General features: G+C 41.9%; 1 protein-coding gene across 1 annotated transcript in view; it reads left to right on the top strand.

Moving 5' to 3' along the window:
- The window catches only part of LOC125712378 (integrin alpha-E-like), a 32,166-nt gene extending 19,251 nt beyond the window's left edge, over positions 1-12,915 (top strand). Inside the window, exons 20-32 of the mRNA XM_048982367.1 lie at positions 1,010-1,129; positions 2,137-2,207; positions 2,463-2,598; positions 9,390-9,479; positions 9,599-9,675; positions 9,805-9,885; positions 9,991-10,063; positions 10,967-11,062; positions 11,164-11,184; positions 11,310-11,390; positions 11,524-11,604; positions 11,837-11,953; positions 12,048-12,915. Of these exons, the coding sequence (XP_048838324.1) occupies positions 1,010-1,129; positions 2,137-2,207; positions 2,463-2,598; positions 9,390-9,479; positions 9,599-9,675; positions 9,805-9,885; positions 9,991-10,063; positions 10,967-11,062; positions 11,164-11,184; positions 11,310-11,390; positions 11,524-11,604; positions 11,837-11,953; positions 12,048-12,131 (1,128 nt within the window). The 3' untranslated portion in view covers positions 12,132-12,915. The remainder of the gene's footprint in view (positions 1-1,009; positions 1,130-2,136; positions 2,208-2,462; positions 2,599-9,389; positions 9,480-9,598; positions 9,676-9,804; positions 9,886-9,990; positions 10,064-10,966; positions 11,063-11,163; positions 11,185-11,309; positions 11,391-11,523; positions 11,605-11,836; positions 11,954-12,047) is intronic.
- Positions 12,916-27,465: the final 14,550 nt, after the last annotated feature.

The following is a 27,465-nucleotide window of genomic DNA, read 5'->3' as shown; positions in this document are numbered from 1 at the left end:
AACAGAACATAAAATGAAATTAAGCAAATTTAAGGTAAACAATACAAACATTATGACACGAGACATACTCTCGTCATAGAGAATGACTTTGAGAAAGATGTAAATTATGCAGTTAAGACATCACAAAACCGCACGTCGGACCACTTCATTCACATATAGGTAAATAAATATCTAAATGAAAAATAATAATATTAACCCATAAATAAATCATTTATATTTACGACAGTATTATATTAAGACATGAAAATGCGAATGCGTCTATCGTTCTGAGAAGAGCCACAGCTTCATGCTCAAAGAGCTGAACACGGCTGGTGAGTTGCAGGTTGCCGACCCCTGACCTAAGAGTTTGGACAGGAGCAGTTCAGTTAAGTACTGTGGCACAAGGCCATGGGGTGCCTTGAAAGTAAGGAGCAATATTTAATCTAATGTATTAAATATAGAAAGTGAAAATCAAAAATGCTTCAAAATGGCTTATCACTGCAGTGAAGGTTATACAGAGCAGGCGTAATATAAGCAGAGTGTTTTGTGGGAGTAAGAATCCCAGTGGCAGAATTCTGGACATACTTGTCACCCCGACAAGAGGAAACACAACCCAGATGCAGACTGCAATGCCTCACAGGGAACTTTAATAGCAGGAACAAAAGCTATAAGCTGTTGATCCCTATAACTGGGATCACCGGGGTCATCCCAAAAACCCGCATACACACTGGCTCTTTGTGGAAAAGACTGGACACACCTGGCTTCGACCGTTTCTTACCCGTTTGTGTTATTTTGGCACTTGAGCATCAATACATTATCCATCTCCCAACTGTGTAAACTGACAGTCAAAACTAAACAAATTCACCTTAGAGGTCTGCAGACTGAGCTCTGAAACTAAAATCAGACCACCTTGATGTTAATATGATACCCTATATCAAGCAAAACAATTTGTTCTGCTTGCAACAAGTCTTGTGTTGGGTATGATTTCCAACAGCTGCATGCACTCACTGATTTATGAATTTTTTTTCAGGCATGCACTGACTGCTTCTCTCCGATAGAGATAAGGCTGAAATTTCAGTTGGTCAATGAATCTGGCAACATTCCATCACGTGTTTTGGATGCATTCAGCCCCATGGAGTCAACCATACAGGTATTAAAGGGGAAGTGAGTTCCTTTTAAAAATGCCCAGTCCTTCATTGTATTAGTGTGCACACAGAAACTGTCAGGCTCTCAAAGCATTCAGGCCAGTTGATTCCACGGGTCATATGGTCCTGGCCAGGGTCTCTGAGGTTCCTAATGTTAACAGAAACACTTAAACAACTGGGAGAGGTGCAATGCTGTGGTGCAGTGGTTATGAGTAGCACTGGTACTTCTGTGAGCAGGGTTTGAGTCTCTGCTATGGCTCCATGTGTGTGGAGTTTGCATGCTCTCCCCATGCTGTTAAAGTTCACAGGTTTCCTCCAACTGTCCAGAAACATGCTGAGGTGAATTGGAATTATTAAATTGTCTGTAGGTATGCATATGTGAGTGTGCCCTGTGATGGGTTGGCAGCCTTTCCTGTGTTATTCCCTGCTTTGCACCCACAGCTTCTGGGATAGGCTTGGGACACCCCCCTTCCCATCCGCAACCCTGAATAAGACAAGCAGTTACAGAAAATGGGTGGACTTTAACAATAGTGAAGGGCATTTCAAGGAGAGCTACAGCCCATTATTTACAAACACTAGTTTAGTAATGCCTTGGATTAATAAAAGAATTTGCAATATTCTTTTGTAGGAATGTTATTTGCACTGATACAAAGCTTAGTGATTGAAAACACTTCAGGATAAATATTCCATAATTCCATATCACCTCCTGTATTCCTAACTTGACATTCCATTGAAGTAATAAGTAATAAGTTTCCTGCATTGCATAGTTTCAATTTAAAAACAAATTTAAATGAAGCAGAATGAGCACACCAACAAACTACATTTCTGTTATTTTGTTTAGTTAATACATTCCCTAATTTCCTAGTGGCAAAACATTTGTGTTAAACCCATGCTCTGAATAAAAGAATGCAAGCCATCAGAATTCGGACCTGTTCTTCATTATTTTGACTGGATTTAAGTCTGTGTTGGCCCTGTGTTACGTACCTATATACTTACTGATTGCTTTCCACAGATTCCATTTGAGGTCAATTGTAGCAGAGAAGTATGTGTGCCACAGATATCGATATCAAACTCAAAATTGAGGTGAGTCACATACGGTTTGTCCCATGCCATTTAGTTCCCTTTTTGTGTTGCCTATGTTCTACACTGAATCACAAATGTAGACTTAGACTTAGATATTACCATAAACGACAAAAGTAGATACAATCACGTGACGTTGTAGTATACATGGAAATGCACACGCAGTGGGAGGGTATGCCCATATTGGCTGCTTGTTACTGCGTCATGTATATAAATGTTATGTATATAAACATTTAAATATTTGTGTTTTTGTTACAGTACAGACATTGTTGTATTGGGAGTTACAAAGAATTTGAATATAGATTTCAATTTAACAAACGAGGGTGAACAATCATTCCGTACCAACCTGCTCTTGACATATCCAGACGTCTTTAAGTTCAACAAAGTCTCAAAGGTAAATCAGCTGTCTTTCCAGTAACGGTTTATGCATACAGTAAGTCGGGCAGTTGCCTCCATTCAGTGTGTTTAAAAGCATATAATGCATAGTTTGTAATGCATTAACCTGTGATACCAAGTGTACCGCGTATTTGGCTTATACATTTGTACTTGAAGGGCTTATTGTCATGCTTAGTAATCAAAAATTTGTTTATTCATAGAACTACTATTTAGGCTTGGGGGGACCACCCTCCCCTACTCGGTGAATTTTATCACCAAGATATTAAAATACTGGAATACCATTGCTTTTTTTAAAAAAGTTGAATTACCGTATACCATGATGTAATGTGTGGAAAGCATGAAAAATTAGATACCAATCAAGCTTACTACTAATAAACATTTTGCTCATATATTACTCAAGCAACAATCTTTAATTTTAAATTAGTCAATTGCCAGTTTGAAATTGCCTGTTGTTACATGCAAAATCAGTCTTTTTGTACAAACATGCAAGTGGTAACTTAACTCAAAGCCATGTATTATATAGTTTTTTGATATAAATATACACACACACACCACACACACACGCTTCATTTATTTATTTATTTAGTTACTTTATTTATTTATTTTATTTTATTTGGGCATGAAAGGACATTACGTCATTAATTAGGAAAGGAAATTACGTCGTTTGTATAGTTCTTATGTTGTTATGTTCTTAAATCATTTTAGTATTTCATCACTGACCTCAGCCTGAAGCACTGTTCTTGTTTACATGATCTTTAGTAATTTGTTTGCTTTTGCTGTTTCTGATAAGTAATGCTAGTTACATGTAAAGATTATAATCACGCATTGATTTACTACTGGGATCCCCCTGGCTGGCTCTATGTTTGCTGATATAGAAAATTAATCAACACTCTTCAAATTAGAGAATTCGACAGAGCCATGGTATAAATTGAATTAATCATATTCTCTGGATGGGCAAAACATGATTCTGGGACCGGTCCACTGCTGTCACCGCTGCTGCAGGCACTTTCTCTCTGAGAGCTATCATATTTTGAGACAAATCACATAAAAATTGAAGCAACGCCAAACTATGATAGAAAATAGTATTTTTAACGCTTGATCCCGTTATCGTGCGATAAATCAAAATTTATATGAAGAATATTTTTCAAACATTGTTGACATATTGTATTGGTAAACAAAGGATAAAATTTTGAGACAAATTGTCCCTAAGTTGAAGCAATGCTGCTTAGTGACATGTTTGATATTGTGAATGCGATAAGTCAACAATTTTGATGAATGTTATTACTGTTACACAAAAACGTTATATGATTGAAGATCTACACCTGATTTCATTTTGAGACAAACTGCCTAAAAATGCAGCAGTGCTGTATGGCAGCAAAGGAGCAAAAATGCAGCTGTAGAAGACAATTGGGCGTTTGAACACAGTAACTCTAAAATTATTTTTTTTTAAAACTTTGCAGACACATTGTAGGGGTGAAGATCTGGAAGTCTTCAAACAGATCACCCAAAAACAGAAGGACAATTGCATACCACAAGGGGCAGCTTCTGAAACTATATTGTTACTGCCATAACTTAAAAAGTATTTGACAAATCTTGTTCATCATATTGTGGGGGTGAAGGGTGAAACTGGTCAAATTTTGAGAAAAATCACTCCAAACTTAGTAGCAGCAAAGTGAAGAGTGACTGAAGAAGACTCAACTTACTCTATTTGATTTTTGTTGGATTTTGTTGACATTTCATAAACACATTATATGAATGAAAATGTACATTTGATAAACCTGAGACAAATTACCTCAAAACTGATGCACTAGTGTTAGACGGCAGCAGAGCATGAAAACGAGGCTGCAGAAACCATGTTGAGAAGAAAGTCAGTCTTGATGGATCTTTTCAGATGTCCCAGTAACGTTGTATAGGTCAGTATTTCTCAAACTGTGATAATTTTGTGAATATTCTGGTGACGGGGCTGCCTGGGAATACATTGTTGTAGTTCTGATAGCATCTTTTCTAGTTAAGGAGATGTTATATGCATGTAACTGGAAAGCTACATGTTGATTACAGTGTCAAAGTGTCAGAATGACAAAGTTTGCATATTTTTTTGTCACCAGTCCCCCACTCTTGACAAATTTTATCAGTAGTTGGTTGGTGAAATTCATTGTGGTAAGCTTAGCAGAATTAATTGTGGGGACATTTAAAGTTGGAGAGTTAAATTTGGGCAGAATTATGGTAATTTTTTTTCTTGTGCTAGTCTTAACTCATATGTGACATAACAGGGGGCAGCTAATTCAGCGTCTGGGGGCGGTACCTTGCTGGCTAGGGATTTGAACCTGCAATCTTTTAATTATAAGTTCATTTCCCTAACCATTAAACCACCACTGCCCACACTGAAATACAAAGGAACACTTTTTAATCAGAGTATAGCATCAAGTCAATTAAACTTCTGGGATATTGATTCTGTCAGTGAAGTGGTACAGCGGCTTGTTAATTAGTTTCAGCTGCTTTGGTGTTAATAATATTAACAACAGGTGCACTAGAGGGGCAACAATGAGACGACCCCCAAAACATTAACGGTTTAACAGGAGGAGGCCACTGACATTTTCTTAAACTTTTCTGACTGTTTTTTCACTAGTTTTGCATTTGAATATGGTCAGTATCAATGCTGGTAGCATGAGGCGATACCTGGACCCTACAATGGTTGCACTGGTAGTCCAACTCCTCCAGGATGGCGCATCAATACGTGCCATTGCCAGAAGATTTGCTATGTTTCCCAGCACAGTCTCAAGGGCATGGAGGAGATTCCAGGAGACAGGCAGTTACTCCATGAGAGTTGGACAGGGCCGTAGAAGGTCCTTAACCCATCAGCAGGACCGGTATCTGCTTCTTTGTGCAAGTGGGAACAGGATGAGCACTTTCAGAGCCCTACAAAATTACCTTCTGCAGGCCACTGGTGTGAGTGTGTCTGACAAAACAATCAGTAATAGACTTCATAAGGGTGGCCTGAGGGCCCGATGTCCTCTAGTGGGCCTGGGCTCACTGCCCGGCACCTTGGAGCTCGATTGGCATTTACCATCAAATACTGGAATTGGCAGGTCGACCACTGGCATTCTGTGCTTTTCACAGATGAGAGCAGGTTCACCCTGAACACATGTGACAAACGTGAAAGGGTCTGGAGAAGCCGTGATGAGTGTTATCCTGCTGAAACATTGTTCAGCATAACCAGTTTGGTGGTGGGTCAGTGATGGTCCGGGGAGGCATGTCCATATCCATGGAGGGATGCACAGACCTCTACAGGCTAGACAACGGCACCTTGACTACCATTAGATATCGGAATGAAATCCTTGGACCCACTGTCAGACCCTACACTGCTGCAGTGGGTCTTGGGTTCCTCCTGGTGCACGACAATGCCCGGCCTCATGTGGCTAATGTATGCAGGCAGTTTCTGGAAGATGAAAGAATTAATACCATTTACTGTCCCCCATGCTCACTTGAACAACATACAATAGAACACCTCTGGGACATTATGTTTCGGTCTGGGGCCACCAGGTTGCACCTCAGTGATGCCCTGCTTCAGATCTGGGAGGAGATCCCCAAGGATCATCTCATTAGGAGCATGCCCTGATGTTGTCAGGCATGCATACAAGCATGTGGGGGCCATATAAATTACTGAGTATGATTTTGAGTTGGGGGTGGCATGGTGGTGCAGTGGTTAGCACTGTTGCCTCACACCTCTGGGACCCGGGTTCGAGTCTCCGCCTGGGTCACATGTGTGCGGAGTTTGCATGTTCTCCCCATGTCGTCGTGGGGTTTCCTCCGGGTACTCCGGTTTCCCCCCACAGTCCAAAAACATGCTGAGGCTAATTGGAGTCGCTAAATTGCCCATAGGTGTGAATGTGTGAGTGGATGGTGTGTGAGTGTGCCCTGCGATGGGCTGGCCCCCCATCCTGGGTTGTTCCCTGCCTCGTGCCCATTGCTTCCGGGATAGGCTCCGGACCCCCCGCGACCCAATAGGATAAGCGGTTTGGAAAATGGATGGATGGATGGATGGATTTTGAGTTGCTGCAATGAAATTTCATGCCGCATCATTTTTTTCACTTTGATATTCTAGGTGTCTTTGAATTCAGCCCTCTGTAGGTTCATCATTTTCATTTACATCAAACAATCTGGCATCCTTTCATTCCTAACACATTACCCAGTCCATATCAGTATAGCTATCCAGCATGACTTTTTTTCCCATTGAGTTCCCATTCAGATTGTGTTTTCAACGTGTTCCTTTAATTTTTTTTGAGCGGTGAACCATATTCTGGTAGCATCTTTTCTAGTTAAAGAGATGTTATGTGTGACGCCCGCTCCGTCCGCTCCTCGTGTGTGCCACGCCCCCTAATTACCCACGTGTGATTTCCTGATCGTGCCCAGTCGTGTCTTGTTTCCTGCTGCCTTGTTTCATGTATTTAAGTTCCTGATTTGTACTAACCCGTGTCTGTCATTGATGTTAGTTGGCGTTACATGTCTCCTGCTCCCCGTTCCTTTATTAAAACCCCGTTTTCCCCGTATCCCGCTTGCCTGCCTGCTCCTTCCACTCCTTGCCCGCACGATCGCCGCTCTGCTCGCGATCGCTGCCGCCGTTCCCTTGACATTATGCACTGAATGTAACTGCAAAGCTACATGTTGATTCCAGTGTCCAAGTGTCAGAATAACAATATAGCGCCAGGGTCAAAGTAGGATTAGTATTAGAATAAGGTTTTATTATAATTACATTTGGTAGCCCAAATTATAATGAAGTATGTCAAGTTAATTTTATTTTTAGAGCATGGTCAAAGCATGACAACGGCAGCTGATTGCACAATTTTTTGTCATAGACAAATAAGTGCATAAAACAGAGTAAACAACCAATAGACACTCATGCTAGATTAAAAAGCCAAGGAGAAAAGATGGATTTTTAAAGGGGCCCTATTATATTAATTTTTACCATTCATAATTTTATTCTGGGGGTCTACTAGAATAGATTTACAACCTTCAATGTTCCAAAAACACATTTTGTTTCTCATATTGTACATCTCTATTCATTCAGTTTGAAATGCTTAGTTAGACCTTTAAGCCCCCACCCCTGATGAGCTCAGCTTGCTCTACACATTCTTCCTTTGTTTTGCAGTCTACAGACAGATCTATGCGAAGAGTTGGTCAGTAAGGATTGTGTTACAATAAATGTGACTTTATCATGATTAGAGAAGAGTGATTCTTGTTTTCCTTTGATGTGTACTTTGGGCTTTAAGACCTTGCAGACCGTTAACAAGCATGTAAAGCTATACAACACACTAAAGTAAAGGGAAAAACAGGAAAAGAATAATAGGCCCCTTTAACATGGACTTAACGGTGACTGAAACTAGAGCTCGGCATGACCATAAGCATCTGTTCAGAGGACCTGAGCAATCTGGAGGAAGAGGGGGCTAAACCATTCAGACATATAAACAAACAATAACATTTTATAATCAATCCTGTAGCCAAAAGGAAGCCAGTAAAGAGAGACTAAGACTGGTGTGATATTATTGTTTTTGTGTGCCTATCAGGAGCCTGTCCACAGTGTTTTGGACTAACTGTAGATAACAAGGAATGACTAGTTGACTGCAGTGTAAAATTTATTACAATTGTCTAACTGAGACAAGACAAAGGTATGAATGAGCTTTTCAAATCAGCCACAGAAAGAAAAAGCTTAAACTTTAGCTAATACCCTGAGCTGATAGAAACAGGTTTTGGTGACTGAGTTAACTGGTACCACTTTACAATAAGGCTCCCTTTTGCCACTTGTAAATGGTAGTAACTCATTAATAAAAATAAAATTGTTATAACTTGTTTAAAATTGTCTATTAATAATTTACAAAGTGTTACAACATAATTAATGACCAGATTATAAACCATTCATAAACTCTGTATATGGGTAGTCTAATTGTAAAGTAGCACCAGTTAATTTAATTGTGAAATTTGAGTGCACTATCAAAAATCATACCGTCATAATGCTTTTAGCAAAAGGTTTTCAGTAGGTTGTCAAAAGACCAAAGTTACTTGCAGAAGCACAGGTAGGGTCAGTGGGCCCAAACATCACGATCTGTTTTGTCATTAAGAAAATTTTGTGACATTTTTACTTTTTTTTTTAGAAAAATTGTGTTCCTTTTTTCAGGGGAAGATATATATATGTATATCTCCTACCTTGCAATGAATGGAATTGTTGCATATTTTGAAAATAGATCATAAGGGAAGCATTAACGGTGGCATGGTGGTGCAGTGGTTAGCACTGTTGCCTCACACCTCTGGGACCCGGGTTCGAGTCGCCGCCTGGGTTACATGTGTGTGGAGTTTGCATGTTCTCCCCATGTCGTCGTGGGGTTTCCTCCGGGTACTCCGGTTTTCCCCCACAGTCCAAAAACATGCTGAGGCTAATTGGAGTTACTAAATTGCCTGTAGGTGTGCCTGTGTGAGTGAATGGTGTGTGAGTGTGCCCTGCGATGGGCTGGCCCCCCATCCTGGGTTGTTCCCTGCCTCGTGCCCATTGCTTCTGGGATAGGCTCCGGACCCCCCGCGACCCAGTAGGATAAGCGGTTTGGAAAATGGATGGATGGATGGATGGGAAGCATTAACGGGTAAAATAGAGTAGTCCAAGGATGAATCCTTGGGGCATCCCTTTAAGTAAGAGGAGCCAAGGAGGAGCACAATCATGAGGTCCACCTGACTTTATTAACATTTTATTTAGATTCTTCTATCATTTGAATGTCATGTAAACGTTGTTTTTATTATTTACAGAATGCTGGGTCTATAGTCTGTATAAATGAAGAGTCCCAGTTTCAATTAAAGTGCAGAATTTCATATCCAATGCTGGAACAATTTGCTAAGGTAACACCATCTCTCTTATACTGTCTAATAAAGGAATGCTCTTTTTTGTTTATTATTTTATAATAAGACTGTATCATTAATAATAATTATTAATACTTTATCTTTTTTTTGCAATGCAGGCAATTTTCTCCATCTCTTTGCAGCCTGTTAAAGAAATATCAATGAAGACTGTTAGTATCAGCTCTACATTAACATGGTTAGAAACCTCCTCTTTCCCTGAAAATATCTTGAAGAAAAATATTAAGTCATAATATGTGGTCAATATGATAGCAGTCTTAATGTTCAGTATTTAACTCACTGACTTATTCAACGTCTACTCCCTAAGTGAGAACAATGGCATTCAGATTCTGGATAGAAAGAACTACACATTAAGAATGAAGAAGGCCTTGAAAGTTCAGTTAACTGGGTGAGTATGATTTTTCCTGGTAAAAAAAATAATTAGTAAAAGCCCATTTTAGGCCCCTTGTGTAATCTTTGTGCAGTGTACATTATGGTGATTTCTCTGTTCTAGAAAGGTTGACCGATCAGTACTGAACATTGCTGAAGACAAAGGAGTTGAAGAACAATTCAAATTTACTTTTGAGGTAAACTTCTTGTATGTCAAGTATGTCTGTCTGTCTGTCTGTCTGTCTGTCTGTCTGTCTAAAACATAGTTTTTTTTTGTAATAACAGCATGCAGCTCCAGCTCTGCATAGTGTGGAAAGAACGAAAAAGTGTGGAAATGTCACATGGGGTGGGAAGAACGAAATAAAGACTTTATTTAGGAGGGCACTGAAAACTAACAAGACTAAACTGACTGAAAATTGTGTCAAATGATGACAACTGTATAAAACCATTTGCATGTACGTATTAAAACATTTGTAAATCTGTGTGAAGCAATGAGAAATGATGGTGTCTATGCAGAAGTGAAATTATGGTGTAGGGATTACACTTGTAGTTTTACAAATGTTAATTTTCATTTGAGAAATGTTCCAAGACAATCAAGGAAAACTGTAACTGATGCATTAAATGTAATTGAGGTACAAAAATAATTCCATCTGCTCATCTTTTGCATTACTTCTGTCTCTTTTCCCTGTAACTTCCAAGTTAGTGTCTGTGCTTGTGGTCAATCAGTCAGGAAGTTCCTCATTCCAGAAATAGGTTCTGGTTACTGAGAAAAGTTCCTGAGGCATGAAAGTGTCCTATGAGACTCTGAAATCTCTGTTACATTACAAAACTCTGAAATCTTAAACCCTGAAATCTTTTCGGTTTCAGTTCACCTGTAGGTGGGCTGGTTTATAGTTCTGGGGGTTATCGGCTCTATGTCGGTGGTAGAGTAAACATATCAATATTGAGCTGTTGAGCTCTTAACCTCACGTGAGATGCTTAGCAGATGATAACATCTAACCCCAAGGTGTCTGCTAAATGTACTGATGTTAGCAGGACTGTGGATATAGGACTAATCTGTATGACACAATGTAACAATGCATATGCCTCTGATGTTACAGATCATGGGAGAGAATAAGTACAATGCTTTAATCACAGTAACCATTAACATACTGCTCTCACCACCTGAGCTGAAAATCCAGATGGGTATGTTGAAGGTAGGCCTACTATAAGCAAAACCTTAAACGATGCCTTGTAAATTCTAACTGACTGTGAAATCTCACTGCCATTTAATTTTTGCTTCCCGGATGTCTTTCAGGAAAACTGTACTTGGAAATCCGTAAGTACCACATCCTCCAAATCTTGTATTGTTTTACTAATATTCTGTATTCCGCCATTTTTAAAAAAATTCTATCCACTTGTCCTGAGAACTGTGGTAATAACAGTGTGTTACATTTACTTAAGAACACTTCCATCCAGTGCATGGCCAGAATGCTGCCAAAAGAAATTGTGGTTGAGGGCAATGTCGTGATTGACAAGAATCAGGTAGGGTGGATCCGTATGAATGGTGCTTCAATTTAAAATTTACAGTTATCTAGTAATTTACTGGCCAATGAGATTATTCATTGTTGGGATTACTCATTATTAACTTTTACATCAATGTTTTTTCTCATGGCAGATGCTGGTGTCTAACATACAAGCCACAGCATCACTAAGCTTTGATCAGGAGGTGTATGACGCAGAAGAAACGTATGAACCGGTAAAGTATGCAATACTGTAAACCAGGGTTCCCCAATTATTCTTCCCCTAAGGTCAGATTCCATTGAGAACACAAAGCCAAGGACCACTGCTCCTAATACAAGTCTCTGGGGTGACGGGCGCTGATGATAAAATTTGCCAACTGTGAGGGACCCTGCTATATACCATCACACCATGTAGACGTTTAAGGTTGTGAAAATTACTGACTGCCCAGAGATTTGTGTGTCAATCAGGTCTCTCAGACTATGACTATTAATAAGCTGAAGGTGGTGAGTTCAACCTCTGCCATAATAGGAGGTTCCATGGGAGGTTTTATTCTTCTGATCATTATCATCATCATCTTGTTCCAGGTACAATTTTTCTTCCTTCCTTTCTTCCTTCCATCCTATTCCCACATTTTACAAACTTTAATAATGAATATCTCTCATCTGTTGTGCTTTTCAGTTTGGCTTTTTCCGAAGACGATACCAAGAGAGTCGGAAGGCCCAAACTGAGTCTCATAATATCCAACCTTTGGATGACAACTAAGGACATAACTAAGGAAAAAATGTGCTTTTCATTTAAGTAAACTTAAAGTGCTAAATAGTAAACCACAGAAATTGGCCAGAGATAGCAACTGTGGTTGAAGTAGTTCCCCATTGCTTCTGTAAAGCACTTTAGGTATCTAGGAAAGTGCTATTTTAATGTAACATTCATTCATTCAGATGAGACTTCTAAAGATGCAAGTGTCAGTGATTTCCAGGTTAACAGTTACTCAGGGCAAACTGTCAGGATCAATCCCTTGCCAGTCCTTTTCTGTCATTTCCCTGTTTGGTCAGCAAGTGTCACTGTGCTGCCATGTAGCTGGATGGGCTAAACTGTGATACTCTACCATCGTGCTTAATTATTAGTTTTGTTTACCCATTGTTAATATGTTATTGTATGTTTACTATAGGTTCTTGTTTTTGTCTCCTTGTTTCTAGTTACCCCTACCTCGTTTAGATTTGTAGTAATATCATGTAGCCCTTGTTCCTAGTCTTTTCTAGTGTTTGAGTACAAAGTGTTTGACAATAAACTTCACCTGTTCCCTTTAGCCCTGAGTCCGTCCTGTGTAATTAGTAATTAACCCATACTTGCCCCTTGTCCATATTTGTGCCTGCTAGTGTTACTGCTGTGTGTTATTCTCCTGCATACTGCCAGTCCTATAGATTCCTGTGTTTCCCTTTAGATTCCCTGTGTTCAGTCCCAACCCTTGTAGTCCTTCTGTAACCCACTTGCTTTTGTTGCCTAATTTTATATTAATAATAAAATAACAGCACAAGCTCCACCTCAATCACTGAACACTTCTCTTCTTTTTATTAATAATTCCCCGCGTATGTCTCTTTTTAAGAATAAGACAAGGGCAAAGCACTGCCACCCTATGGCAGCTCTAAAGGGACACAACCCACAAGAATCACCTAAGCGAAAGTTTGTTGCACATGCCCCCACACAAAAAAATGTCCCTGTTTCAACAAAAGAAAAGAACAATCACAAGTCCACAGCCCACAACAAACAAAAATGAAAAACTCTGGGTGTCCAGTACAGAACCAAATAAATTCCAGGGCACAGAGCTGTACCAAAACAGGGATACGTTTACATGAAACAAAGACCAAAACAGGGATACGTTTACATGAAACAAAGAACAAAACAAGCAAAACAACAGCAAACAGAACATCCAGTAAACCACAAAGTCTGAGAGATGTACAGGAGGCCGCAAAACTTGTCCGGCCTGAGAGCGCGCCTTCCTGGGGTCTAGCAATAGTCTCTCCGACAACCCTGTATCCAATCGAGGCCCTGCCTCGTCCAACCCAGGAGATGGAGGGTGGGTGGGGCGCTGACCACAGGGGATTAACTCAAACTGGTTGAATGGGCAGGGGGATCCAAAATATGGGGGACTGGTAACGTGTAAGGTTTTAGTCCATTCTGATGGACCTGTTCCACCTGTGCCCTTCCATGATAAGTTAGTCCAGCTTCCCCCTCTGAGTCCATCACTTACACAATCTGGTAGGGGCCCTTCCAGTGGGGGGGGGGGGGGGTCAATTTAGTACGGCTCTCTGAGGGGTCATTTAACCATACCATATCACCAGCAGCGTAGCCCCCATGGTGAGCATCTTCATCATGGTACAATTTCTGTTTCCCATGTCCCTCAGCCAGATTAACCCTTAAAGCCAACTCAAGTTTGCGCTGCCGCAAAATCTGCAAGATTTCCCCCATCCCTTTGGTCTAACAACCTGCAAGGCACCAGCACATCAGCTGGGACTCGTGCCTCACAGAAAGTTAACCTTCCTAACATTGTATATTTTTGTTTTGGACTTTGCTCTTCAGACACTAAAATTAACCTCAAATTTAACTATGCTATGATCACTACCGTCCAGTGGTTCTAAAACCTCTAATTTTCCAATCCTACCCTAGTTATTAGAGAAAACAAGATCAAGAATGGCTTCTCCCCTGGTAGGGGTATTAACAAAGTGAGTAAAAAAACAATCCTGTACTAATTCCTGTCACGATCCTGGGCGTGCGAAGCAGCGATCGTGCGGGTAGGCGTACAAGGAGCAAGCAGACAGGCAGATATCAGGGTAAACTAAGGGTTTAATCGGGGAATCAGGACTTGAGAAAATCGACAGGGTACAGATCACACCAAACCACAGCTAACCACAATGACGGACAAGGGAGACAAGCAAGACTAGGACTTAAATAAGACAAGACTGAGTAAAGTAATCGGACACAGCTGGAGACGATCAGGGAGGCACACGTGGGTAATCAGGGGGCGTGGCACACACGAGGAGCGAACGAGTCGGGCATCACAATTCCACCATCTCAAGTTAATTTACGGAAGAGCCAGAGACTGTGTCCCACTGAATCCCAGGTAAATTAAAATCACCCATAACCACCACATCATTTTTATTACTCATAATCCTGATATAACATCTTATAGCATATATAAGATATAATATATATCTTATATTATCTTATTTGTTATATATATCTATATAACATTCATATATATATATATATATATATATATCCATCCATCCATCCATTTTCCAAACCGCTTATCCTATTGGGTCGCGGGGGACCGGAGCCTATCCCGGGAGCAATGGGCACGAGGCAGGGAACAACCCAGGATGGGGGGCCAGCCCATCGCAGGGCACATTCACACACCATTCACTCACACATGCACACCTATGGGCAATTTAGCGACTCCAATTAGCCTCAGCATGTTTTTGGACTTTGGGGGGAAACCGGAGTACCCAGAGGAAACCCCACGACGACATGGGGAGAACATGCAAACTCCGCACACATGTGACCCAGGCGGAGACTCGAACCCGGGTCCCAGAGGTGTGAGGCAACAGTGCTAACCACTGCACCACCATGCCACCCCCATATATATACATATATATATATATACATATACATATATATATATATACATATACATATATATATATATATATATATATATACATATATATATATACATATACATATATATATATATATATATATATACATATATATATATATACATATATATATATACATATATATATACATACACTGAACAAAAATATAAACGCAACACTTTTGTTTTTGCTCCCATTTTTCATGAGATGGACTTAAAGATCTACAATTCATTCCAGATACACAATATTACCATTTCTCTCAAACATTTCTCACAAATCAGTCTAAATGTGTGATAGTGAGCACTTCTGCTTTGCTGAGATAATCCATCCCACCTCACAGGTGTGCCACATCAAGATGCTGATCTGACATCATGGGTAGTGCACAGGTGTACCTTATACTGCCCACAATAAAAGGCCACCCTGGAATGTGCAGTTTTGTCTCACAGCAAAATGCCACAGATGCCACAAGCATTGAGGGAGCGTGCAATTGGCATGCGGACAGCAGGAATGTGAACCAGATCTGTTGCTCGTGCATTGAATGTTAATTTCTCAACCATAAGCCGTCTCCAAAGGCGTTTCAGAGAATATGGCAGTACATCCAACCGGCCTCACAACCGCAGACCACGTGTAACCACACCAGCCCAGGACCTCCACATCCAGCAGGTTCACCTCCAAGATCGTCTGAGACCAGCCACTCAGACAGCTGCTGAAACAATTGGTTTGCATAACCAAACACTTTCTGCACAAACTGTCAGAAACCGTCTCAGGGAAGCTCAACTGCATGCTCGTCGTCCTCATCGGGGTCTTGACCTGACTCCAGCTCGTCGCCGTAACAGACTTGAGTGGGCAAATGCGCACATTCGATGGCGTCTGGCACGTTGGAGAGGTGTTCTCTTCATGGATGAATCTCGGTTTGCATTGTTCAGGGCAGATGGCAGACAGCGTGTGTGGCGTCGTGTGGGTGAGCGCTTTGCTGATGTCAATGTTGTGGATCGAGTGGCCCATGGTGGTGGTGGGGTTATGGTATGGGCAGGCATCTGTTATGGACGAAGAACACGGGTGCATTTTATTGATGGCATTTTGAATGCACAGAGATACCGTGATGAGATCCTGAGGCCCATTGTTGTGCCATACATCCATGAACATCACCTCAGGTTTCAGCAAGATAATGCACGGCCCCATGTTGCAAGGATCTGTACACAGTTCTTGGAAGCTGAAAATGTCCCAGTTCTTGCATGGCCAGCATACTCACCGGACATGTCACCCGTTGAGCATGTTTGGGATGTGCTTGACCGGCGTATACGACAGCGTGTACCAGTTCCCACTAATATCCAACAACTTCGCACAGCCATTGAAGAGGAGTGGACCAACATTCCACAGGCCACAATTGACAATCTGATAAACTCTATGCGAAGAAGATGTGTTGCATTGCATGAGGCAAATGGTGGTCACACCAGATACTGACCGGTTCTGAGTCCCCAGACCCCCAATAAAGCAAAAAACTGCACATTCCAGGGTGGCCTTTTATTGTGGGCAGTATAAGGTACACCTGTGCACTACCCATGATGTCAGATCAGCATCTTGATGTGGCACACCTGTGAGGTGGGATGGATTATCTCAGCAAAGCAGAAGTGCTCACTATCACACATTTAGACTGATTTGTGAGAAATGTTTGAGAGAAATGGTAATATTGTGTATCTGGAATGAATTGTAGATCTTTAAGTCCATCTCATGAAAAATGGGAGCAAAAACAAAAGTGTTGCGTTTATATTTTTGTTCAGTATATATATATATATATATACATATAATAATAATCCCCACTCGCCCTCCTGTGGGCGGTCTTTGTCCTTCAAGCTCGGGTCCTCTACCAGAGGCCTGGGAGCTTGAGGGTCCTGCGCAGTATCTTAGCTGTTCCTAGGATTGCGCTCTTCTGGACAGAGATCTCAGATGTCATTCCTGGAATCTGTTGGAGCCACTCTCCCAGTTTGGGCGTTACTGCCCCGAGTGTTCCAATTACCACTGGGACCACTGTTACCTTCACCTTCCACATCTTTTCTAGCTCTTCTCTCAGCCCTTGGTATTTCTCGAGCTTCTCATGTTCCTTCTTCCTGATGTTACCATCGCTTGGGATTGCTACGTCTATCACTACGGCCTTCTTCCTCTGCTTGTCCACCACTACTATATGTCCAGTTGGTTAGCCATTACCAGTTTGTCAGTCTGTATCTGGAAGTCCCACAGGATCTTAGCCTTATCATTCTCAGCCACCTTTGGAGGTGTCTCCCATCTTGACCCTGGGACTTCCAGCCCATACTCCCCGCAGATGTTCCTGTACACTATGCCAGCCACTTGGTTATGGCGTTCCATGTACGCCTTGCCTGCTAGCATCTTGCACCCTGCTGTTATGTGCTGGATCGTCTCGGGGGCATCTTTGCACAGCCTGCACCTGGGGTCTTGCCTGGTGTGGTAGACCCCAGCCTCTATTGATCTTGTACTTAGAGCTTGTTCCTGTGCTGCCATGATTAATGCCTCTGTGCTGTCTTTCAGTCCAGCTTTGTCCAGCCACTGGTAGGATTTTTCAATGTCAGCCACTTCCTCTATCTGCCGGTGGTACATGCCGTGCAGGGGTTTATCTTTCCATGATGGTTCCTGTTCTTGCTCCTCTTCCTTCTTGGGTTTCTGTTGCCTGAGGTATTCACTGAGCACGTCATCAGTCGGGGCCATCTTCCTGATGTAATCATGGATCTTCGATGTTTCATCCTGGATAGTGGCTTTGACGCTCACTAGTCCTCTGCCTCCTTCTTTCCGCTTAGTGTATAGTCTCAGTGTGCTGGATTTAGGGTGAAACCCACCATGCATTGTGAGGAGCTTCCTTGTCTTGATGTCAGTGGCTTCCATCTCCTCCTTTGGCCAGCTTATAACGCCAGCGGGGTATCTGATGACTGGTAGGGCGTAGGTATTGATTGCCCGGATCTTGTTCCTCCCATTCAGCTGACTTCTCAGGACTTGCCTTACTCGTTGCAGGTATTTGGTTGTTGCTGCTTTCCTTGTGGCCTCTTCATGGTTCCTGATTGCCTGCGGGATTCCAAGGTACTTGTAGCTATCCTCAATGTCTGCTATGTTGCCCTCTGGCAGTATGATCCCCTCGGTTCTGACTACTTTCCCCCTCTTTGTTACCATTCGACTACACTTATCCAGCCCGAATGACATTCCGATGTCATTGCTGTAGATCCTGGTGGTGTGGATCAGTGAATCGATGTCTCGTTCACTCTTGGCATACAGCTTGATGTCATCCATGTAGAGGAGGTGGCTGATGTTCGCCCCATTCCGTAGTCGGTATCCGTAGCCAGTCTTGTTGATGATCTGGCTGAGAGGGTTAAGGCCTATGCAGAACAGCAGCGGGGACAGGGCATCTCCTTGGTAAATCCCGCACTTAATGGTAACCTGTGCTATTGGCTTGAAGTTGGCCTCTAGAGTTGTTTTCCATAGCCCCATTGAATTCCTGATGAAGGCTCTTAGAGTCCTGTTGATCTTGTATAGTTCCAAGCATTCTAGGATCCATGTGTGAGGCATTGAGTCATAGGCTTTCTTGTAATCAATCCAGGCGGTGCTCAGGTTGGTATGTCTGGTCTTACAGTCTTGAGTGACTGCTCTATCTACCAGTAGCTGGTGTTTTGCTCCTCTGGTATGTCTACCAATTCCTTTCTGGGTCCCGCTCATGTATTGATCCATGTGCCTATTCATCTTAGCCGCTATGATGCCTGATAGGAGCTTCCATGTTGTGCAGAGGCAGGTTATTGGTCGGTAGTTGGATGGGACCGGTCCCTTCTGGGGGTCCTTTGGTATCAGGACTGTCCTACCTTTGGTCAGCCATTCCGGGTGGGTCCCATCCATTAGCACACTGTAAAAAATTATTCATTGACTCAACTTGACTTAGTCAAGTCATCTTGTTGCTTTGACAGAGTTAAGTCATATCTATGTAAAGTGATAAATTAACTACAATTAAAATAATTTGTTGATACAACATGAAGCATGTTGACTGAACATTTTGTGTCAAATAATTTGGATTAAAAAAGATTAGCTAAAATAAACCAATGCTGGGTGAACTTAATTCATTAAATTGTTTTTACAAATGTGAATCATGCTTGTTCAACATAAAATACTTATTTTTTTCAACTTAGTCCTCAAATTTAGTTTGGTTAAGTTTACAGAGGTTGATAGAGCATTACAAAACCTACCAGGATATGCAAATAATACCTACAAAGCTACTACTAATCTACAAAAGAAGTAGTCCAACAAATATTAGCATAGAAAATAACCCAAGACATATTTCAATCTGGAATATTTATTCTCAACTGCAGACAAATGTCAACTAAGACACATGGTCAACTATCTTAACATCAAAAGTACAGGTACTGCTCAAATGTAAACTCCGTTCAAGGCTCCTTTAAAACCAAATAAAATAGTGTCTCAGAGACACATTTCCTCTGAACAGAGTGTCACGATCTGGCGCGGGGAGAGCGGCGATCGTGCGGAAGGGCGCGGAAGGGCGTGAAAGGAGCAGGCAGGCAAGCGGGATACGGGGGAAAACGGGGGTTTAATAAGTAACGGGGAGCAGGAGACATGTAACGCCGACTTACATCAATGACAGACAACGGGTTAGTACAAAACAGGAACTTAAATACATGGAACAAGGCAGCAGGAAACAAGACACGACTGGGCACGATCAGGAAATCACACGTGGGTAATTAGGGGGCGTGGCACACACGAGGAGCGGACGAGCCGGGCATGACACAGAGCAGCCACAACAAAAAATATCAAATGTCAATTGTACAGCTGCCAAAAAATAATAAAAATAATATAGTGTCTTGCTGATACATTAAAGAGATACTTTAAATATTACAAAAATGCCTCTGTTCACGGGAATAGGGCTGAAATACATAAAGTGTATAAGTAAATATAAGTAAGTATATAGACACATTTGCTTCAAAGATCAGCAAGAACATCAAGACACAGAAAATCAAAACATAACCAATGAAGATGCTTGCATTATCTAATTAAATGAACAATTTATTCTTCAGAGAGTGGACTCTGGCAGTGCATGCGTCCAGCCCTATTCCCATGAATAGTCGTTGAATTACTTCAAAAGTGTACTTCAAGTCTTTTGGATAGTCAATGTTCAGAATGTACAGCAGTCCCATCAGATTGACAAAAGCACTGGGTACATCTCGCAAGTGGCGAATGACAATAATTTCTTCAACCACAATGGCAATATCATTGTAGGAAGCTGGAAGGGGCTCCTTCACATCCTCAGCAACTAAGAGTATTCCAGTGAGCATTCCCCTGATGACATCCTCCTCAGGATCCGTGGGCTTTAGGAAAAAATACAAGGGTTTGTTCTTTAGGAAAGTTTTGCCAAATAATGCACAAGTGTATCCCTGTTCCATGTGAATTAGCTTTTTGGATGACATGACACTTCTTACCTCACACATCTTCATGAATGCAGATGGATTTTCCTTCATGTACCACGGTAGACCATGCAAAGCTGTTGCCCTCTTCTTTTGGTTTGATACCTGCCAAAACACACGAGTAATATTTATTTTAGTTTGAAATCTAAAACTGGGGATACACAATAAGAAACATTTTGCGCATGACACTCAGCTGCATCACAATAAGGTGATGAACACATGTCCGTAATTAACACTGAACATATCAAGCAAGTGGCAGTGTTGCAAGCAGAATGCTGGATGCTGCTATCAATCAGCTAAAATATGAGTTGTAAAAGGGAGGATTTGACTGAACTGTAGCACGTGCTGGAGTTCCATGTGGGAGTGAGCATTTACATGGTGAAAGATGTCACTGATACGGTTTTATGCAGGTGCTTGTTTTTGTAGACCGATGAAGGTGTGTTGGTGGTGTGCTGGCGCTTGTTTCCAGTCAGACATCATGAGTGCAATGTCCCCTTTTAAAAGGCGCTATCTGCCAGCAAGCAGTTTCACCAATTCTATTAGCCAACTTTATCAGATTTAATGTATTTTTTCGGGGCAATAAAAATATCGGCCGATAAATTATCTGTCCGATAAATATCGTGCATCCCTACCTAAAAGTAAAAAGAAAGTGATAAATCAACAGTAGGGTGAAGTAAGAGTTTACCCCTCATTTTCTCTCTCCTTCACTTCTTTCCATCCCCACTCCTTCTCCCTAGTCATAAAAGATCCATTCTCCCACCCAACTTGTTACATAATATAGGTGTGTAAACTACTGCTAACAATGAGTGATGAAGACCTGCCAGTTGCAGGGTGTTCACCTTACACACATAATGAAAGAAAAGTGAAAAACTGAGTGATTGTCATTGTGAACATAGCACAGCACAGCACCACAACAAAATGTGACCTCCGCATTTGACACATCTGAAGGAGCAGCGGGCGGCTAACATAGGTAGCAGCCAGGGTCCAGGGCTTGGGAATGGTACCTTGCTCACCAGTGGTACCTTTAACAGTCTGGGACTCAAACCTGCGACCTTCTGATCACGCGGCCAGTTCCCTAACCATTATGCTACAGACTACCATGTCAAATAAAAGCATTTTAGTTTTGTTCAAACCCCTGAAGTTTGAGCTCTGAGTAGTAAAAAAATTGTGCATGTATATGTGATGAAAGTGACACAGTGTACAGCACCTTTGGTTGATAAGATTTGAAATGTTTGACTGAGACTATATTCCACTCATGCAGAGAGCTTTTCACAACATGGAACAAGCACAGCATACCCGAGGTATCCAAGAAGCACCTGTATGACCACAAAGACCCAGCAGAAATATACTCACATCCTTGTCAAGGCTCTCCAGTAAGGATGTCATTTCTTTACTCCCCTCAAAGCGCTTTGACCTCAACAACTGAAGAAGTCTGAGCAGGTGACTGTCCAAACGCTCATAGAACAAAGTGAGGTCCATAGACATCAGCCTGGTGAATTCTTTGACGATCTACAATAAGAAGGGACATTTTAAAAACTTGTGACAGTACACTGGCCTTTCACTATTTACTTAAATATAAGTGACAGTAATATTTACATTCCAGCAAGCTGTCCAGAAACAATACTCAACATTGCCCTTGCCTTTGTAGACGGTCTTCTCTTTTCAGGCTACCCTACTTTGTGCTGAATGAAATCTTCAAGAAGGCACTATAGAGGAAGGAGATTACATGTTAACCCACAACCGCTTGAATCACATATGATTAAACTCGTTTCAGTATATATAACTAATAAATATTTCAGGAACATAGAACAAGCCACCTACCTCTCCTCAGAGGGTAAAACTTGCCGTTTTAAGTAAGCATGGCGACAAAAAACAAAATTCACAAGAGCTTCCAATAATGCGAACAAAAAAAAGCACAACCTACGTACATTGAATAGGATCTTCAACAAAACAAGATTGTTAAATAATCTCTTCCTTATAGTTATCCCGTTATTGGTGAAATGATTTATGAGCTATATAAATATTGAAGATTTAACAACTTCTCTGCTACACATACATGCATGATTGAACGCAGTTTACATTAAAACACTCCAGTGATTGAAACGGATTTTCGCTTGAAGCGAGATCAGTTTGCTATAATATACGCGTATCCACTCACCCTTAACCTTATACTAAAAATAAAACGCGGCATGTTAAAAGTTAGCCAAATTATCACATCATCATAAAAAATCCAACCAACGGCTAGCCAGAGCTACCTAAGATGCTAATCTATGTCCAATAACCACAACGAACTAAATATAAAATATGGATAAAAGGTTATGGTAACTGGCCGTGTAAGACAGAATAGTTTATTAATTAACTATGTTGCCTAATAAACTGTGTCCAGGTACTTGCTTGTTAACAGCATTGTGGTTCCAATTTTGACGAAATGGCGGGCAATTTCTTCATCGGGCTTTGTGTGTCATGTGACCCTGGCGCAACATTAGTGCGCATGCGTGTTATGTAAAATGCGGATTGCGACGCATTTTTTGCAGTTAATTGAACGAAATATTTTGAGTTCATGAGTATTTTTGTGAGTTGGAGTTGTTCTAACTGATCTTACTTAGTCACAATGAGCAATGAGTTCACTCAGCATGATTACACTAGCCCATCTGACTAAAACCCCAGATCACTTTTTACAGTGCAGCTGGTTCATCTGTGCTGCCAGGCGCTCATGGAGTGCAGTTAACTTCTTTAGCCAGTAGGCGTGGATCATGTCAGGACCTGGTGCTGTCCAGTTCTTCATGTTTGAGACTCTTTCTTGGATGTCTGCCAATGTGATGGTTACTGGGGCTTGTTCAGGGAGGTTGCTGTGGTCTGCTCTTAGTTCCACAAGCCACTGTGCATTGTTGTTATGTGATGCCTCTTTCTCCCATATGCTCTTCCAGTATTGCTTAGTCTCCAGCCTTGGTGGGTCTATCTTCATGCTATTACCCTGCCACTGAGAGTACACCTTGGATGGTTCAGTGGAGAAGGTCCGGTTTATTCTCCTGTCTTCTATATCTCTGGTGTACCTCTTCAGACGGGTAGCCAAGGCTGTGAGTCTTTGCTTGGCAGTTTCTAAGGCCTCAGCTATGGACAGCTTGTTATACTTCTTAGGTACCTCTTTTTTCATCACACCTTTCTGTAATTCCGATAGCTGGCTAACTTCCCTCCGTGCTGCCTTGATTTTAGCCTCTAACCTTCTCTTCCATGGGGGATACTGCTCCTTGCGGCTGTTGTTCATCTTATAGCCAAGCACCTCAAGGATCACTGTTGCTGTGGTGTAGATCAGCTGGTTGGTGTCAGTGATGGTTGTAGTAGGGATTGTCCGTAGTGCTGCATTCACATCTTCTAGTAGACCTTCTGAGGGTACTTCACGCATTCTTGGTAATCGGTGTCGGAGGGTCCAGGTTTCCAGCTTAGCCATGATCTTATTTCTCAGGTCAGCTGCTCTTGTATTCAGCCTACTAGGGCTTGTAGTTCTTGGGGCTTGGTACCCAATCTCGGAATGTGGGGATGATGATGATGATGATATCTCCCCCCTGACCTGTCGTCCTGGCTCCCCCTTGTCGTAGCATTCGTGTTGTACCTCATCAATCTCTAGTTGTGATAGCAGTTGTTTCTTGCGGATGTTGGAACATTGAGCTACTAGTTGTTTTGGTGTTAGTCTTGATGTGGGGTGTCGAAGAATCCATAGGTCCCACATCCGCTTCATGTAACCTCTTTCACTGGGGTTACTTGTATAGTAGCATTCCAACAGTCCCTTGTTCTCATCTCTTGTCCATGCATGTCTTGTTCTTGTTCCAGTAGCCCACTTATCGTCAGATTGTCCTGGTTCCTCAACATCTGGCGCAGACCTTGTTAATCCGGGCGACGTCTGAGCCGGCGTGACTCTATTCGTATGTTTGTCTCTCATATTTGAGGTAGGCACAGTATAGCGTGAGGAGGTCTTGCCTAAGGACCCCTACTGGAGGTAGGCCACAACCGGGATTCGAACCCCGGTCTCCCGTGTGAAAGGCGGCGATCTTACCATATATATATATATATATATATATATATATATATATATATATATATATATATATATATATATATATATATATATATATATATATATATATATATATATATATATATATATATATATATATATATATATATATATATATATATATATATATATATATATATATATGGGGGCGGCATGGTGGTGCAGTGGTTAGCACTGTTGCCTCACACCTCTGGGACCCGGGTATATCATATATATGATATAATGTAATATAACATTCTGCTTTCCTCTGCAGCTACATTAGATGCTCTATAACAAACACCGACAATTAGGCCATTTGAGTTTTTAGCATCTACTTTTATCCATACAGCTTTACGTATCCTGCAACACCACCTCCCTTCTTGCCTGTCCGGTCTATACATCCATATTACACGTATAACCATCCATATTAAATTCTTCACCATCCATTCACTCATTCATGTTTCAGTTATTCCTATAATGTTGTAAGTGTCTGATGATATTAAAGCCTCTAAATCATGAATTTTGTTCCTAATACTCCTAGCATTTAAATACAGACCGCAAAGGGTAGGTCTTTTACAGTGCCCACTTTTAATATTTATTAGGGCTTTCTGTCTCTCCCCACCTATATTCTTAACTAACCTCCCTGCCCCCCCAGATCCTAGTTTAAACGTTCCTCAACTCTACACATACGCCACCCCAACACACTGGTTCCCCTCTGGTTTAGATGCAACCCATCTGGCTTGAACAGGTCCCACCTGTTCCAAAAGGTCTTTCAGTGCCCCATAAACCTAAACCCATCTTCCCTACACCACCATTTTAGCCACGCATTTAATCCCCTTATCTCAGCTAACTTAGCCTGGCTTTCATGTGGCATGGGAAGTATTCCAGAGAATACCACCATGGATGTTCTGCTTCTAAGCTTATCCGCAACTTCCATAAATTTATCCTGCAGAACAGCCCTCCTACCCTTTCCTATGTCATTGGTGCCAACATACACCACCTCTAATAATTGAATGCCCTACTACCACCACCTCCCTCCTCCTGGGTGTAGGAGGCTCCTTGGTGCCCAAGGACCCACCTGCCTCCCCAGTCTGTTCCAGCTCTAAGGTTGGAAGCACCTGAAAGCGGTGAGACCACCGTTACTTCCGGTGATACCGCCTCTGTGATCTGTATACGCTCTTTTCTACGTCTATGACCTACGTTCACCCAGCTCTCTTGACCTACCTGTTCATCATTCTCCCCCCCCCCCCCTTGTGACATACACACAGTCTCCCTAAAAAGCGTATTATCTCTCGTATTATCGTATTATCAACTCATTGTTGTGTTGGATGAGAGCCAGTTGCTCCTTGAGGTCCCGAACCTTGACCATGAGTGAGTCCACTAACTTACATCACTCACAGATGAAGTCCGACTGGATGCAAGCTTCCAGAAGGGCAAACATCTTGCAAACACAAAACTGAGCTGGCCCCATAATTAACTAGCTCACTATGACTCTGTCCTTTACTCTCAATGCAATATATTTATATAGCTTATTTAACTTTGACTTGATTTAATTATCCATCCATCCATCCATTTTCCAAACCGCTTATCCTACAGGGTCGCGGGGGGTCCGGAGCCTATCCCGGAAGCAATGGGCACGAGGCAGGGAACAACCCAGGATGGGGGGCCAGCCCATCACAGGGCACACTCACACACCATTCACTCACGTTGATTTAATTAACGTATAGTTAATATAATAAAATGCCAAGTACAATAAAATACTAAAGACTTGCATTGAAACTGAACTTTTCAAAGTATCCGATAGGGTCAGAGATAACAACCTTAGAAATTAACTTTTAAAATAAGAGCCTGCTTGAGGTAGGAAAAGGCCACCTCAGTTGCAGTCCATTCAAAGGGCATGTTTTTACCTCTCAAGTGATTCAAAGGTGCAGCATGTTGTGAAAGGTTCTTAACAAACTGCCTATAGTATGAGTAAAGGCCCACAAATGATCGGACCTCAGACGGGGTATGAAGGGTGGGCCTGGACCGTACTTTGTCTGTGTTCCTTGGGTTTGGAATGAGGCCATCAATGTGGCTGTAGACCAAAATATCATTCAGATACACCATGCAGATGTGCCACGGCAGACTCCTTAGCACCAGCTTCATCATCTGCTGAACGATAGCCGGTGAATTGGTCAGGTCCATGGGCATGGCTTGCTCCTCATATAGGCCCCTCCCTGTCACAAAGGCTGTCTTTTCCCTATCCTCCTCAGCCACTTCCACCAGCAGCCATTAGAAAAGTCAAGAGTGGTGAATCAAGTTCATCCAGCTAATGCGATAAGGCTGTCATCTAAATTGGGAAAGGGATGGGAGTCCTTGACTGTCACGGCATTCAGCTTACGATAGTCCGCACAGAACCTCCACTCAACCTCTTTCTTTTTAACAAGCACTACTGGTGATGCTCAAGGACTCCAGTTCTCCTCAATGACTCCATCCGCTAACAGTCCAACCAACTCATCATTGATTTCTGCTGATTTCTCCAGAGAGGAGCGATAGGCACGCTGTTTGATTGGGGGGTGATAACCCATCCTTATAGAGTGCTTTACAAGTGTACACCGGCCCATATTCAGTTTATAAAGGATGAATACATCTTTGAACTTGAACAGCAGGGCCAATAGCTCTGCTCGTTCCTGCACTGTAACAGGAGACTCATCTAATGTGATTGGAAGCACCCGGGGTGAAAAAACCCCAATCTCCTCCTTCCCAGTCTTGGAGGGAGACGCAATATCAGAGTCCTCGATAGGATACAACTCCCCCATGTGTAACCCCTGCTTTAATGTAATGAGTGCACCGGTAGGGTTGAGCACATGGGCCAGCGTGACACCATCACTCACAGTGGACACTGTATGGGCTACCACCTGTCCTTGTTGTGTTTGGCACATTTG

The sequence above is a fragment of the Brienomyrus brachyistius genome, chromosome 17, assembly GCF_023856365.1.
Source record: "Brienomyrus brachyistius isolate T26 chromosome 17, BBRACH_0.4, whole genome shotgun sequence".
In the NCBI taxonomy this organism is placed as follows: domain Eukaryota; kingdom Metazoa; phylum Chordata; class Actinopteri; order Osteoglossiformes; family Mormyridae; genus Brienomyrus; species Brienomyrus brachyistius.
Note: the sequence above shows the minus strand (reverse complement) of the source record. Positions and strands in the feature narration are given on the sequence as shown.